The following is a 12111-nucleotide window of genomic DNA, read 5'->3' as shown; positions in this document are numbered from 1 at the left end:
TCAAACAGTTTATGGTATAGTTCCCTTCCAGGATCCCATTCTAAGATCCCTATTTATATGGGACGGATCAGCTGGAGAATAGTTATAGGTATATCTACTCTTATTCTTACGAATAAAATAAAGACTATTCCAACGTATTGACGTATGTTCGCTATCTAATTTAGTTGATCTATAGGACGATAGGTATATAACATCAAATAAATAACAACCAATTTTGTTCGTATCACGTAAAGCGAAAAGTTATCAAAAATCACAATGTCAACAGTAATCACTATCCACTATCATCTACCTACTATATGATATCCACGGGTTGTCAGTAACCATAACTGGAACACATATTTTACCTAAATATCAATTTAAATTAATTAGCATTAAATAAATAGCGAATACAGAATCACGTGACTTGAGAATTACTAACAATAGCTAATAGTTAGAAAGTATATTTCTTGTATATCTACTAGTTTCTCAAAGTTAGTGAATAGGCCGGTTAATCGTGTAGTGACGATTAAAAATGTTGATTAAAAGTGGCGATTAATAGGGTGACGACTATAAATATAGCATACGATGGCCGTTTAAATGAACTTTTTTTTAATTTACAGGTTCAAAATCCAGTTAACACAAGAGACAATGTTGTTCACAATCCTCCTCTACGTCGTGTACTGCATGGTGTATACCGTTCTCCTGGCGATAGCTGGTCTCTGGTGCTTCGAAGAATGCGCCCTGACGGAGGAAGAGGAGTACGAGTTCATCAACCACCATCGAGCCATGCCGTATTAAACCATTGGCTATCGATGTATGGCCTAGTTGGTCTACTGGAAGAGCTGTAAGTTTTTGAATTTTTTTTGCAGTCAAAAAAAATGGATATGACTTTATGGCCTAAGATCCGGCATTAGAAATATACCCTCATCTGTCAGACACATTTTTCATACAATATCTAGAAAATCATGAACTATACTACAACTTTTCTTGATGAGTACTGTTTACCAACAAACGAATTAAAAATGAGAGTAGGTATAAATCACTAGTCATTTCACACCTAATAATAATTATAATTATCTTGATCATGAAATGAATGAAAATAAATTTGATTAATAAGCTTAGAACAATTAGATATGGTTAATATATTTTATATAACATTTTGTAAACAAACCATCGTTCTTATATAATGATTTATTTATTTTACTATCATCCGCGAAAAGTCGACGAACCCATGCGACAACGTCACCCAGGTCCGACAAAATACTCTCTACGTACGTTTCACCCTGAAACCGGAGCATCTTCAGGAGATGTTGACTCTACAACGTGCAATTGCAAAGAATACTTTGCAATTGCACGTTGTAGAGTCGTCGACTTTTCGCGGATGATAGCAAAATAAATAAATCATTAAATCATGATGAACTTCCGCAAAGTAACGCCTGATTCTATCCAATATTTAAACCATCGTTCGTCATCAACCCATATTCGGCTCACGGCTGAGCTCGAGTCTCCTCTCAGAATGACAGGGGTAAGGCCATTAGTTCACCACGCTGGCCCAATGCGGATTGGCAGACTTCACACACGCAAAGAGTTAAGATAATTCTCTGGTATGCAGGTTTCCTCACGATGTTTTCCTTCACCGATTGAGATACATGATATTTAAATAACAAACCATACATAATTTAAAATAAATAAGTTACGAAATGACATGTGTTTTCTACCTTCATTTCTAATTTCTTTGTTGGTAAACAGTACTCAACAAGATAGGTTGTAGAATAGATAAAATGCAATATGTTAAATTAAGCACAAAATGATTTCATTTGACATATTAGACGACTAATTAAAAATTAAAATTAGTTAATCTACAAATTTTATACTAATTAAATAACAGATGAGGGTATAATATTTTTTTTAAGTGCAATTGTGCATATTAGTATATACCTCCGTAGTGTGAACTATTAATCCGATTTAAATAATTTATTGTGTCAATCGATTCATTATTGGCTTACACATTTTATCTTTTAAACATTTTCACGTAAAATAAAAGTTTTCAGCGAACTTTTCATGGTCGAAGTCGCTAGCATCTGCTAGTAAAATATCGTGAGAGTTAATAACCTTAGGTGATTTCCACGAACAAAAGACACGAACATTAGAGACCCATGGCATGACATGGCTTTTTGCAAACTATTTGACGCAGAAAACCATTAGAAAGACGTACGAATTGCAAAAAATAAAGAAACTTTTGTAAACAACTGAAAGGTAGAGTAACTTTTGTACAGAGGGAATGAAATGATATATACAAACGTTACTCTCATACACAGAAGATCACTAATGAAGTCTATATATATATATATATATATATATATATATATATATATATATATATATACTTGTAGGTTGCCAGAACTCTAGGGCTAGAAGAATGGAGGGGATGAAAGTAATAATAAGTGATAAACTCTAGATCTAGATTATATGTGAGTCACAGGCTATATTTTATCCCCGAATGCTCACGGGAACAGGAACTAAGCGGGTGAAACCGCGGGGCGTCGGCTAGTGTATAATACAAGCGGGAGACTGCAATTCAGTTGGCGTGAAGTTAATCCAAGATATTATCTATCTCCATTACAAATTTCAGCTAAATCAATTCAATACCTAGTCGTGCTATTGAGGAGTAAAAAACAAACAGACTAATTCATAATATTTGTGTGAGTTGTCGTTCTAGTGACCTTCTACAATAAATAAATTAATGTTTCACAAAACAACTAAAATTAAATGCAATTTTCAATTTGAAAATTCATTATTTTATGTGTTAACAAAATATTGTAATTTGCACCACAAAAACAAGCACGATAAAAATTATGTAAAAGGAAATAAAATTATTTGTTATTAAATAATTAAAACTATCAGATTTTAATCTTGATAAATATAAACTTACACTACATTTCTAAAATTAATTTAATAATAATTATTTTATTGCGCATCCAATTTGCACTAATAACCACCGAAATTGGACCAAAAAAATATAATTAAAAAAAACGGAAATAGAGATTACTCGTAACACTAATAAAACAATGATCTACATGTTTTAAATATGATGTATAGCATTCCTAGGTCAAAATATTACACAAGATTATTTACGTTAGTAAAAAGACGGACGTAGCAAGGTCCTTCTAGTTGAGAAGTACGCGAAACCTCTGTAGGTTTCAGTAGACTGTGCAATTTGACCGGCCGCGTACTTTTTGATGCACGAAAATATACATATAAATAAAAATCTCACTTGACGCGCTTCAGTCATTGTGACGAAACCGATTTTATTTTATTGTTTATATAATATTCAAATTATATAAATAAATTAAATAAAACTAATTTTACAAGTTAAAATATGCAACAGTGATTAAATTGTAAAAATACGTGTAAATTATAATTCAGTGGTGGATAATTAAGTTTTTACACAAGGTAGGTTACATATAAGAAAACATTAGTTTGAGTTTTAATTCGTGGGACAATTTTTTTTTCGAAAAATTCAATGTTTCATTGTGGGATCTAAGTCTAGATACCTACTCGTACTAGATACATAAAAGATGTGTCGTAATTATTATGCTTTTAGAAGGCAACAAAAACGTTCTCGCGGGATTTTATGATAGTAAATATAGCAGACACTCGCAAATAACGTGACTTTCTATTGGTAAATTAAGAATATTTGAAATCGGTTTAGTTGATCCAGAGATTACCCCTTACAACATCACAAACTTTTCTTTTAAATAGTATAGGTATACTAGTAAAATCGCGCGTCTTTGCTTGCATGAACTTATAACTTACTTGCATGATAATATGTTGTATTTTTTTCGGAAATTAGTGTAAACAAACAAAGACACTTAACTAACAGTAAAAACAGTCAACAAAACTTTACTAACAGTAAAAACTTCGTCAAATAAATAATTATCGTTTAGCGGACGCCCGCGACTTCGTTCGCATGTAATTTTTCACAAATCCCACGGGAATCATGGATTTTTCCGGGATGAAAAGTATTCCATTTCAAATTTCAGCCAAATCGCTTCAGTAACCGCAGCGTAAAGGAGGAACAAACATATACACACACACAAACTTTCGCTTTTATAACATTAGTGTGAAGTATGATATTTTTTTTCTTATCTTAACTAATATTATAAGGCTGAAGAGTTTGTTTGTTTGTTTGATTGAACGCGCTAATCTCAGCAAATACTGGTCCGATTTGAAAAATTCTTTCAGTGTTAGATAGCCCATTTATCGACAAAGGTTATAGGCTATATATTATCCCCGTATTCCTACGGGAACGGGAACCACGCGAGTGATACCGCGTGGCGTTAGCTAGTCACTAATAAATAACAGATGAGGGTGTATATTTCTAATAGCGGATTTTAGACGGTTAGTTTAATTTAGTTTTCAGTTTACTTAAATTCTGTTTTTGAGCAACCTTGAAATCTAGCAAACCGCTAGTCCGTACATTGTGTTATTTTAACCTCATAAACCAACATTATGTCTCTCAAGTGCAATTACGACAGCTATTTTGTAAGTTAACCTTCCAATTTCATCTCTGAGGCCGACCGTGTATGCTCACGCCGCCGGGTCACTGTCGAACCGCTCCAGATCAAATATGAGGAAACTCGAACTTGATATATGAACTTGGTCAAATAACGAGATCAGCTAGCCTGTTTGATGACTGTTTTACGAGTATTTATATAAGAATACTAGCGGCCCGGTACGTGCTTCGCTACGTATAAAGTGAAATAAAATAAACAAATCGGAACATCAAATTCATTTATTTAATCAAAAAAATATTTTATTTAAAATCGAAATCAATTGCTAGCTATTTACAACACACTTAATCCAAAACATTTGGATAAACAATATTTTTTGTTTTTCCATTTTGAGCATAAATAAACAAACGGCTGGGGGTACCGACTCTGGAACAGGCAACATATAACTGGCCATGTGAAAAACAATGTTCCTCCAAATTCACACCACAAACGTGAAGTGTTTGACCTTGGGCCTTGTTGATGGACATCGCAAATGATAAACGCACAGGATATTGTAAACGTTTGAACTCAAAAGGCATATCAGTTGGAATCATAGGTATACGCGGTATCAAAACAACTTCTCCTTTTGATTTACCAGTTAAGATCGTAGCTTCAATCAAATTTGGCAATAACTTTTTCACTGCCAATCTTGTTCCGTTACACAGTTTTGGTGGATTAATATTTCGCAATAATATAATCGAAGAACCAACTTTCAGATTCAAGCAATGCGGTGGCATACCAGCCGGCTCCAATGAATTTAAAAATTCAATTGGATAATTCATTGCCTCATCTTGATTCATAACACTGTCAATTGATTTATATTTCGTGACTACGCCTGGCAGTTTCGCTTGAATTTGAAAATTAATTGCATTGACATGAATGTTTTTCGGTGCTAAAATGGCGCGTTCTGTCAACCAATCATGATTTCTGTAATTCTGAACAATATTCGGAAAAACACATTCAATCAATTCATCTATCGATTGCGCAATTGTACAAAAATTGTTCGGTACAGCGATCAATCCGTTGGTTCTGTCGATTTGTATTTTGCCGTCACCAATTTCTAACAATTGTTTTGAGAACTCATGGGCAGCTGGATCATTTTGTAGGTGAACACGCATATTAATGTTTAGTGTCAATTTTTGTAGATATCTCCAAAGAACTGATGACTTCAAGCAGGCATTTATTTCATCAGCAGGAGTTGATCGAGGAATGACAGGCAATGTTTGACGAAAATCCCCTGAAAGTAATATCAAAGCACCACCAAAAAGCTGTTGATTACCACGTAAATCTTGCATTGTTCGATTGAATGCTTCTAGTGATTTTTTATTCGCCATTGTACACTCATCCCATAAAATAATTGACGTTAATCGCAGAACTTTTGCCATAGCAGAATTTCTCGATATATTGCAAGTTGGAGTTTCAATCACCTGTACATTCAATGGCAATTTTAATGCAGAGTGTGCGGTCCGACCACCTTCTAATAATGTAGCAGCAATTCCCGAAGATGCAAGTGCTAGTGCAATTTTCTGATCTGATCGAATAGTCGCTAAAATCAATGATATAACGAACGTTTTACCTGTGCCACCAGGTGCATCCAAAAAATATAATCCACCTGCATTATTGGAAACGGCTTGCATGATTGTATCATATACATGTTTTTGCTGAATATTTAATTTGGTTATATTCGATTGTACAAATAAACGCAAATCATTACAGTTGAATTCCTGCTCACGTTGCAATTCACGATCAAACAAATCATGCATGGGACGATTTGGTGCGGTCATACCCAATTGTACTAATGCTTTATTTGCAATCGTTAGACATATATCTTCAATTATTATCAAAGCTTCGTTGCACATTTCCAAGGTAATCAACAAATCAGGATTTCTTGCATGATGACGCATACGAATTAAAATATCTTCTGCCATATAATTTTTATATTTGTTCCATAATTCAAGTGGATTTGATGGCATACATGTCGATAATATAATGGCAAATAGCATTCGTATTTGTTGTGGATGAGCTGACGTAGATGCATCATTAAGTGTTGAATCCCAATGTGCATCATCCTCCAACAAATGCAAGAGTTGACATGCTTCACGATATGTTTGACACAAATGACCGTCGACTGTCCTTAATTCTTGAAATGATTTTGGGCCATTGACGTTAACTAATAGCAATCGCAAATAAAAACACTCAGCATTGTTTGGATGTACTGTATACATTCTCCCAATTGCATCTGTTTTGAAAATGCCTGAATGCCCATCGACTGCTGTTCCTTGTTTACGTCTTTGAAATTTTTTTGAAGACACATTCCATGTATAGTACTGAGGCACTTCGGAATATAACAAATTTCTAGCAAATGTATCAGTTTCGCATAATTTGAAAAAAGCTGTCAACGTAGTCGCTGGTGGGTGTGCTGCTCTTTCCAATGCATTTGCTTCATTAAAATAAATACGTTGGCCATTCTCAAGATGCACAGCTAAGTGAACAACCACAGGATGTCTTTCGTGCATTGGAAACGACAGAATCCTCCAGACAGCTTCATTACTACTAATATAGCGCCCCAGTTGATACTGAGTAATTTCATCATTTCTATTATCACCAGCTACACCGAAAACAGCCATATCGCTCCCTTTATTTACATACTTGCAAATATATTTAATGGATTTGACTGAATTACAATACTCCACATTTATATGAGCCTTGAATATTTTCGATAATAATGGACAATACGGAACCACCCAACGATTATCAACTTCAACGTCCTGGTTACGCATTCTAATGGTTGCCGTTTTGCCATTATCATTAGGTGATCTACGTCTATACAACGGATATCCGTCATTGCCCGTTATTGTGTCTGAAGTCAATTGTCTTGGGTATCGTTTCGAACACTTTCCATCAATCATACATGGCGAATTCATATTTAGTTCACCGCACGGACCATGTATCATGTTTTTAACGACAACATCAAATAACTCAGGATCAACAGTTTGATCAGGAATTTCACCTGATATAACGTTATCGATTTGATCCGGAGTTATTTTATTTACCAGCCAAATTAATATATGTGCGTGCGGCAATCCCCTTTTTTGCCATTCGATGGAGTACATATGGCAACGCACCTCTCCAAATACACGTAATTTCACAATTAAATCCATAAGTGCTTTCAATTTTCGCCGAAAAACACGTGCTGTAATGTCATGACGATCAGTTGTCGACTGGCCTTCAAATAAATTGTTCTTGATGTCATCCCACTGCGGATTACATGTAAATGTAATGAACAGATCCGGTCGACCGTATTTTCGTACATAAGACATTGCGTCTTGTGCATATTCGTTCATATGCCGTGGGCTACCAATATACGAAGATGGCAATATAGTTAAACGTCCGATGTCATTAACATTAGCATCATTCGCTATCGCATCTTGCAAATGAATATATTCTTCGGATCTTAATTTTGCTTGGTTGAAACGAATATAATTAAGACGTTCAGTCTCTATTTTGGCATACATATCAACGATGTACTGATGATATAGTTTACCACATTTTAAGATATAATTTTGTTCTTGTGGACGAATCATCAATCGATACGAATAAAAATTCATGGCACTAACTTTTTTCTGTATATGTAGACCTGAAAATAATTACAAAATGTGACTTTAGAAAGTTGTAGAAATGAAATGTCAACACACTAAAAATAGGTCAATTATTTACCTGTTCGTGGATCAATCATTGGTATATTGATATGGTAACCATCGTCACCTTTCCAATGCAATATTGGGTACTGTAATGCATCGTAACTACGATGAAGTTCCGAAACACGTTGCAATTGCTCATTTCTACGATGAAGTACAATATCACGGGATTGAAACTGATCACCAAGAATTACAATTGCAACCTCATCAATTGTTGGTGCATTAAATCGCCTTGCATGCTCTCCAAAAGGTGTTCTATCAGCTCTTATTACGATTTTGTGATTATCAGTTGGCATACGATCGAGAGCAATTTTAAACAATTGAACTAATGCGTTATGCTGATGGAAAAACCTTTGTAGCTCACGAATAATTTCTCGTCTTGTATTCGAAACAATTGCACAACGTTGATCCAATTCACGATTTTCATCACCAATAAAATAAATTTGCAAAAATTGATGATCAGCGTCGGGGTATGGCAATAACGAACCAGCTTGATGATAAATCTGGCCCTGAATCTGTAACATGTATACAATTTTAGGTAAATCTTATATCAGTTTTTTTTTAAATATACTTTATGCTTCAGATTGATACAAACATGGAATAATCCTGTTGAAGTATTTACCTTAAACGTCGGCATAAAATTATCTCTAATAATTTTAGTTGCACCAAAAGAAGTCATTTGAAATGCCGAATTGTATTGTTGAATATGACTCAGAAAGTGCTTCGACGCTTGCGATGTCCCAAAAATAAATGAATACAATGGTTCGGGTGGAGTTTCTAATGCTGGCAATCTCACTTTGCCATTAGCACAACACATGCCGGGCGTTTCACCTGGAAAGTTAGCCGCATCACAATGTGGACATATTGCGTCCATCATTCCAATGTATCCATACATACTATAATCAATCTGACTGTTGTAATTAAAAGCAGCACGCATCATTTCAGCCAAAACAGCACGACGTATTCGTGATGGCCGTGCAAGATTCAGTACAGGTACTGGGTTAACAAATCCATTGCGTGCATTACGTTCACGCTGCGATGCATTAGCTTGTGCGCGTTCATCTGCAGTCTGTGATCGTCTTAGTAATGCCACATCATTTGCATTACGCGTTCGCCGACCTATATTTGCTCGTCTGGCTGGTGGCATTTTTCCCGTATGCACATATGTTTTCGCTTAAAACTCGAAAAAAAAAATTAGAACAAAAAAAAAACAAATTCCCAAGAAGCTGTCGCATATGATGCCATGTGAAATCATATACGGCAACTTAGAAAAGTACACATAAATTCATCGAACCACGTCCAAAATGAACTGACGGCATGAATGACATAACAACGTGCTTGTCCTGTCAACAAAACTTCAAAAAAGTTTCTGTGAAAAAAGTTTCTATTGAATTCATTTATTACAAAAAATGTGACAAATGAGGAACGGCTCGACCGATTTTATGCAAACTTCACATAAACCATCTACTAAATATGCCGACCAAATCCTAAGCATTTGGTTTGGATAGGTGAGCCCGTTCTTGAGTTATGGAATTACAACGAAAAGTGGCATTGATTTTTATATATATAGATTAGTGACCTCTTTTTCAATTGATTTTATATTAACTTTACACGCTTTATATTAGCTTCACTTGTAACTATGTATGTAAGAAAATCATGGAATCTAAATTTGACCCACGTCCCGATTTCCGATTAGGATGAAATTTTACACACGCTCTGAATTTTGATGATAATACATGACTAGCTAAGAAATGTCATTACAAATCCAACATGGCGGCCTCCCCAATCACATTAACTATCTAAGAAAGACATATCTTGGAATCTCAATTTACCCCACTTCCCGGTCTTCGTGTAGGATGAAATTTTGAACACGCTCTGAGTTTTGATGATAATACATGACCAGCTATGAAACGTCATTACAAATCCAATATGGCGGCCTCCCCAAACACTTTAACTAAGTAGGAAAGACAGATCTTGGACTCTTAATTTGACCCACTTCCCGGTCTTCGTGTAGGATGAAATTTTGCACACGCTCTGAGTTCTGATGACAATACATGACTAGCTAAGAAACGTCATTACAAATCCAATATGGCGGCCTCCCCAACAGTTTTTAGTAGTTACTTCGCTAAAAGCGTGTTTTTTAGTTTTTTTTTTAACTATTTAAAGTTATTTAACTCCCGATGCAAAAGCTTTGTTATAAGTTTGACGTGTCTGTATGTCGATACGATTTCAATTTGTTTTTTTTTTCTAAAGGCGACTTTTCTATATATGTTCTAAGTACACTCGTATATAAAAATGGTCTGCTACATTCTAACTGTTCTTGCCAACCAGCCATCACTCATAGTTAACACACTAATAAAGTACGATACAAACGCAATAATCATGCGTTGCACGGTTTATCTGAGCATTATTTATTTGCCTTAGTATCACAACGCGCGAGGAATATTACTTAGCAATTAGCATTAAAGTTTGCATCGTTGATGCGTATTGCCCAAGCCGCAATCTGATTTCAATCAGCTTACAACATAAACTGAGAGCATCGAATGTGCGAGTATCTCTTTGCGTAAACAGAACTCGCTTTATAACTACAAGATTATGTGAAATCTGAATTGAAAAAATATTGATCGGACTTTATAACGAGCATCATTTGCATGAGATACATTTCTTAAGGGACGTTAAAAAAGCGTTCAAACGTAGTATAAAGTTAATTAAAGGAAGGAAGGGAATTCCAACGCCCAAAATTGAAAATGCAACACTGCTCGAAAAAAAGCGTCGAGTTTTAAAAACGCTGTCATGTAAATATATACTTGGGAATGCATTTGTTCCATTTTTTTAAGTCCGTTAAAAAAGTCTCGTGCGAATGAGAGCTTACTTGTGCGTTTTTGTGCATTTGTGGACACTATTAAAGACAATATACAGGTACTATTTGTTTAAAAAACTCTTAACTCTTAAGATTTTAACTATGCCCCTAATTGAAATTAAGACAATTAGCCACGAGTAGCGAAAACTGAAATTCTCGTAGGTATTCACCCGTTCATGTGGTTTTTAGTCTGAATGTATTTTTGACTGGGTTGGATACGTTAATTTAAGTTAAAAGTAATATTTTTAAAAGGTAACCCAATAGGATTCGGGTTGTTAGGTGCCATCGCCCCTGTTACTGCCACCTTTCTGCGTCTTAGTTTCAGCGTGTTAATAACATATCTACTAGTACATAATCTTTGGACTGAGTAATATTAGGTAGTATTACAGAATTATTTGTTCACGCTTTTGTCTAGTTATCTCAGCGTTCTACGTCTAATATTGTTATGTTAGGTAAACTTCATTGAATAATTAAAGTTACGATATATCGTTCGAGTTAATTGCATCCATTACACCATCTGATGCAACCTTTTGTACCTACAACTCGACTATTCTTTGTTGTAAAATTGCAAGGATAAGTAATGTTTTCCTGAAACTCGCGCATCTTTAATGAGCCTTAATTATATTCTTTTTTTTAATTATATTCTGCAGTTTTAATAAAACAAATAATTATATAGAAATATGAGACGTCGTAGCCCAGTGGATACGACCTCTGCCTTCAACTCGGAGGGCGTAGGTTCGGATCCGGTCCGGGACATGCACCTCAAAATTTTCAGTTATGTGCATTTTAAGAATTTAAATATCACGTGCTTCAAACGGTTAAGGAAAAATATCGTGAGGAAACGTGCATACCTGAGAAATTTCTTAATTCTCTACGTGTGTAAAGTCTGCCAATCCGCATTTGGCCATCGTGGTGGAATATTGACCTAACCCGTCTCAATCTGAGAGGATACTCCTGCTAAGCTGTGAGCCGAATATGGGTTACTGATGACTACCTTGGACAGACTACTTCTTTGGTAAAA

At 35.1% G+C, this 12111-nt stretch overlaps 2 protein-coding genes across 4 annotated transcripts in view; one reads left to right on the top strand and one right to left on the bottom strand.

The window, feature by feature from the left end:
- The window catches only part of LOC112044101 (elongation of very long chain fatty acids protein 7), a 90198-nt gene that overhangs the window by 25522 nt on the left and 52565 nt on the right, over positions 1-12111 (top strand). For all 3 annotated transcript variants that reach the window (XM_052882380.1, XM_052882381.1, XM_052882379.1), the window contains exon 2: positions 600-823. The gene's annotated coding sequence lies outside the window, so the exon portion shown is untranslated. The remainder of the gene's footprint in view (positions 1-599; positions 824-12111) is intronic.
- Positions 4760-8845, bottom strand: LOC128198209 (uncharacterized). The gene is made up of 2 exons (XM_052882378.1): positions 8250-8845; positions 4760-8169 (listed from the first exon to the last, which is right to left on the bottom strand). Exons 1-2 carry the CDS (start codon positions 8752-8754, stop codon positions 4838-4840), a joined length of 3837 nt encoding a protein of 1278 aa, XP_052738338.1. The 5' UTR covers positions 8755-8845; the 3' UTR covers positions 4760-4837.

Source organism: Bicyclus anynana, chromosome 7 (assembly GCF_947172395.1).
Source record: "Bicyclus anynana chromosome 7, ilBicAnyn1.1, whole genome shotgun sequence".
In the NCBI taxonomy this organism is placed as follows: Eukaryota; Metazoa; Arthropoda; class Insecta; order Lepidoptera; family Nymphalidae; genus Bicyclus; species Bicyclus anynana.
Note: the sequence above shows the minus strand (reverse complement) of the source record. Positions and strands in the feature narration are given on the sequence as shown.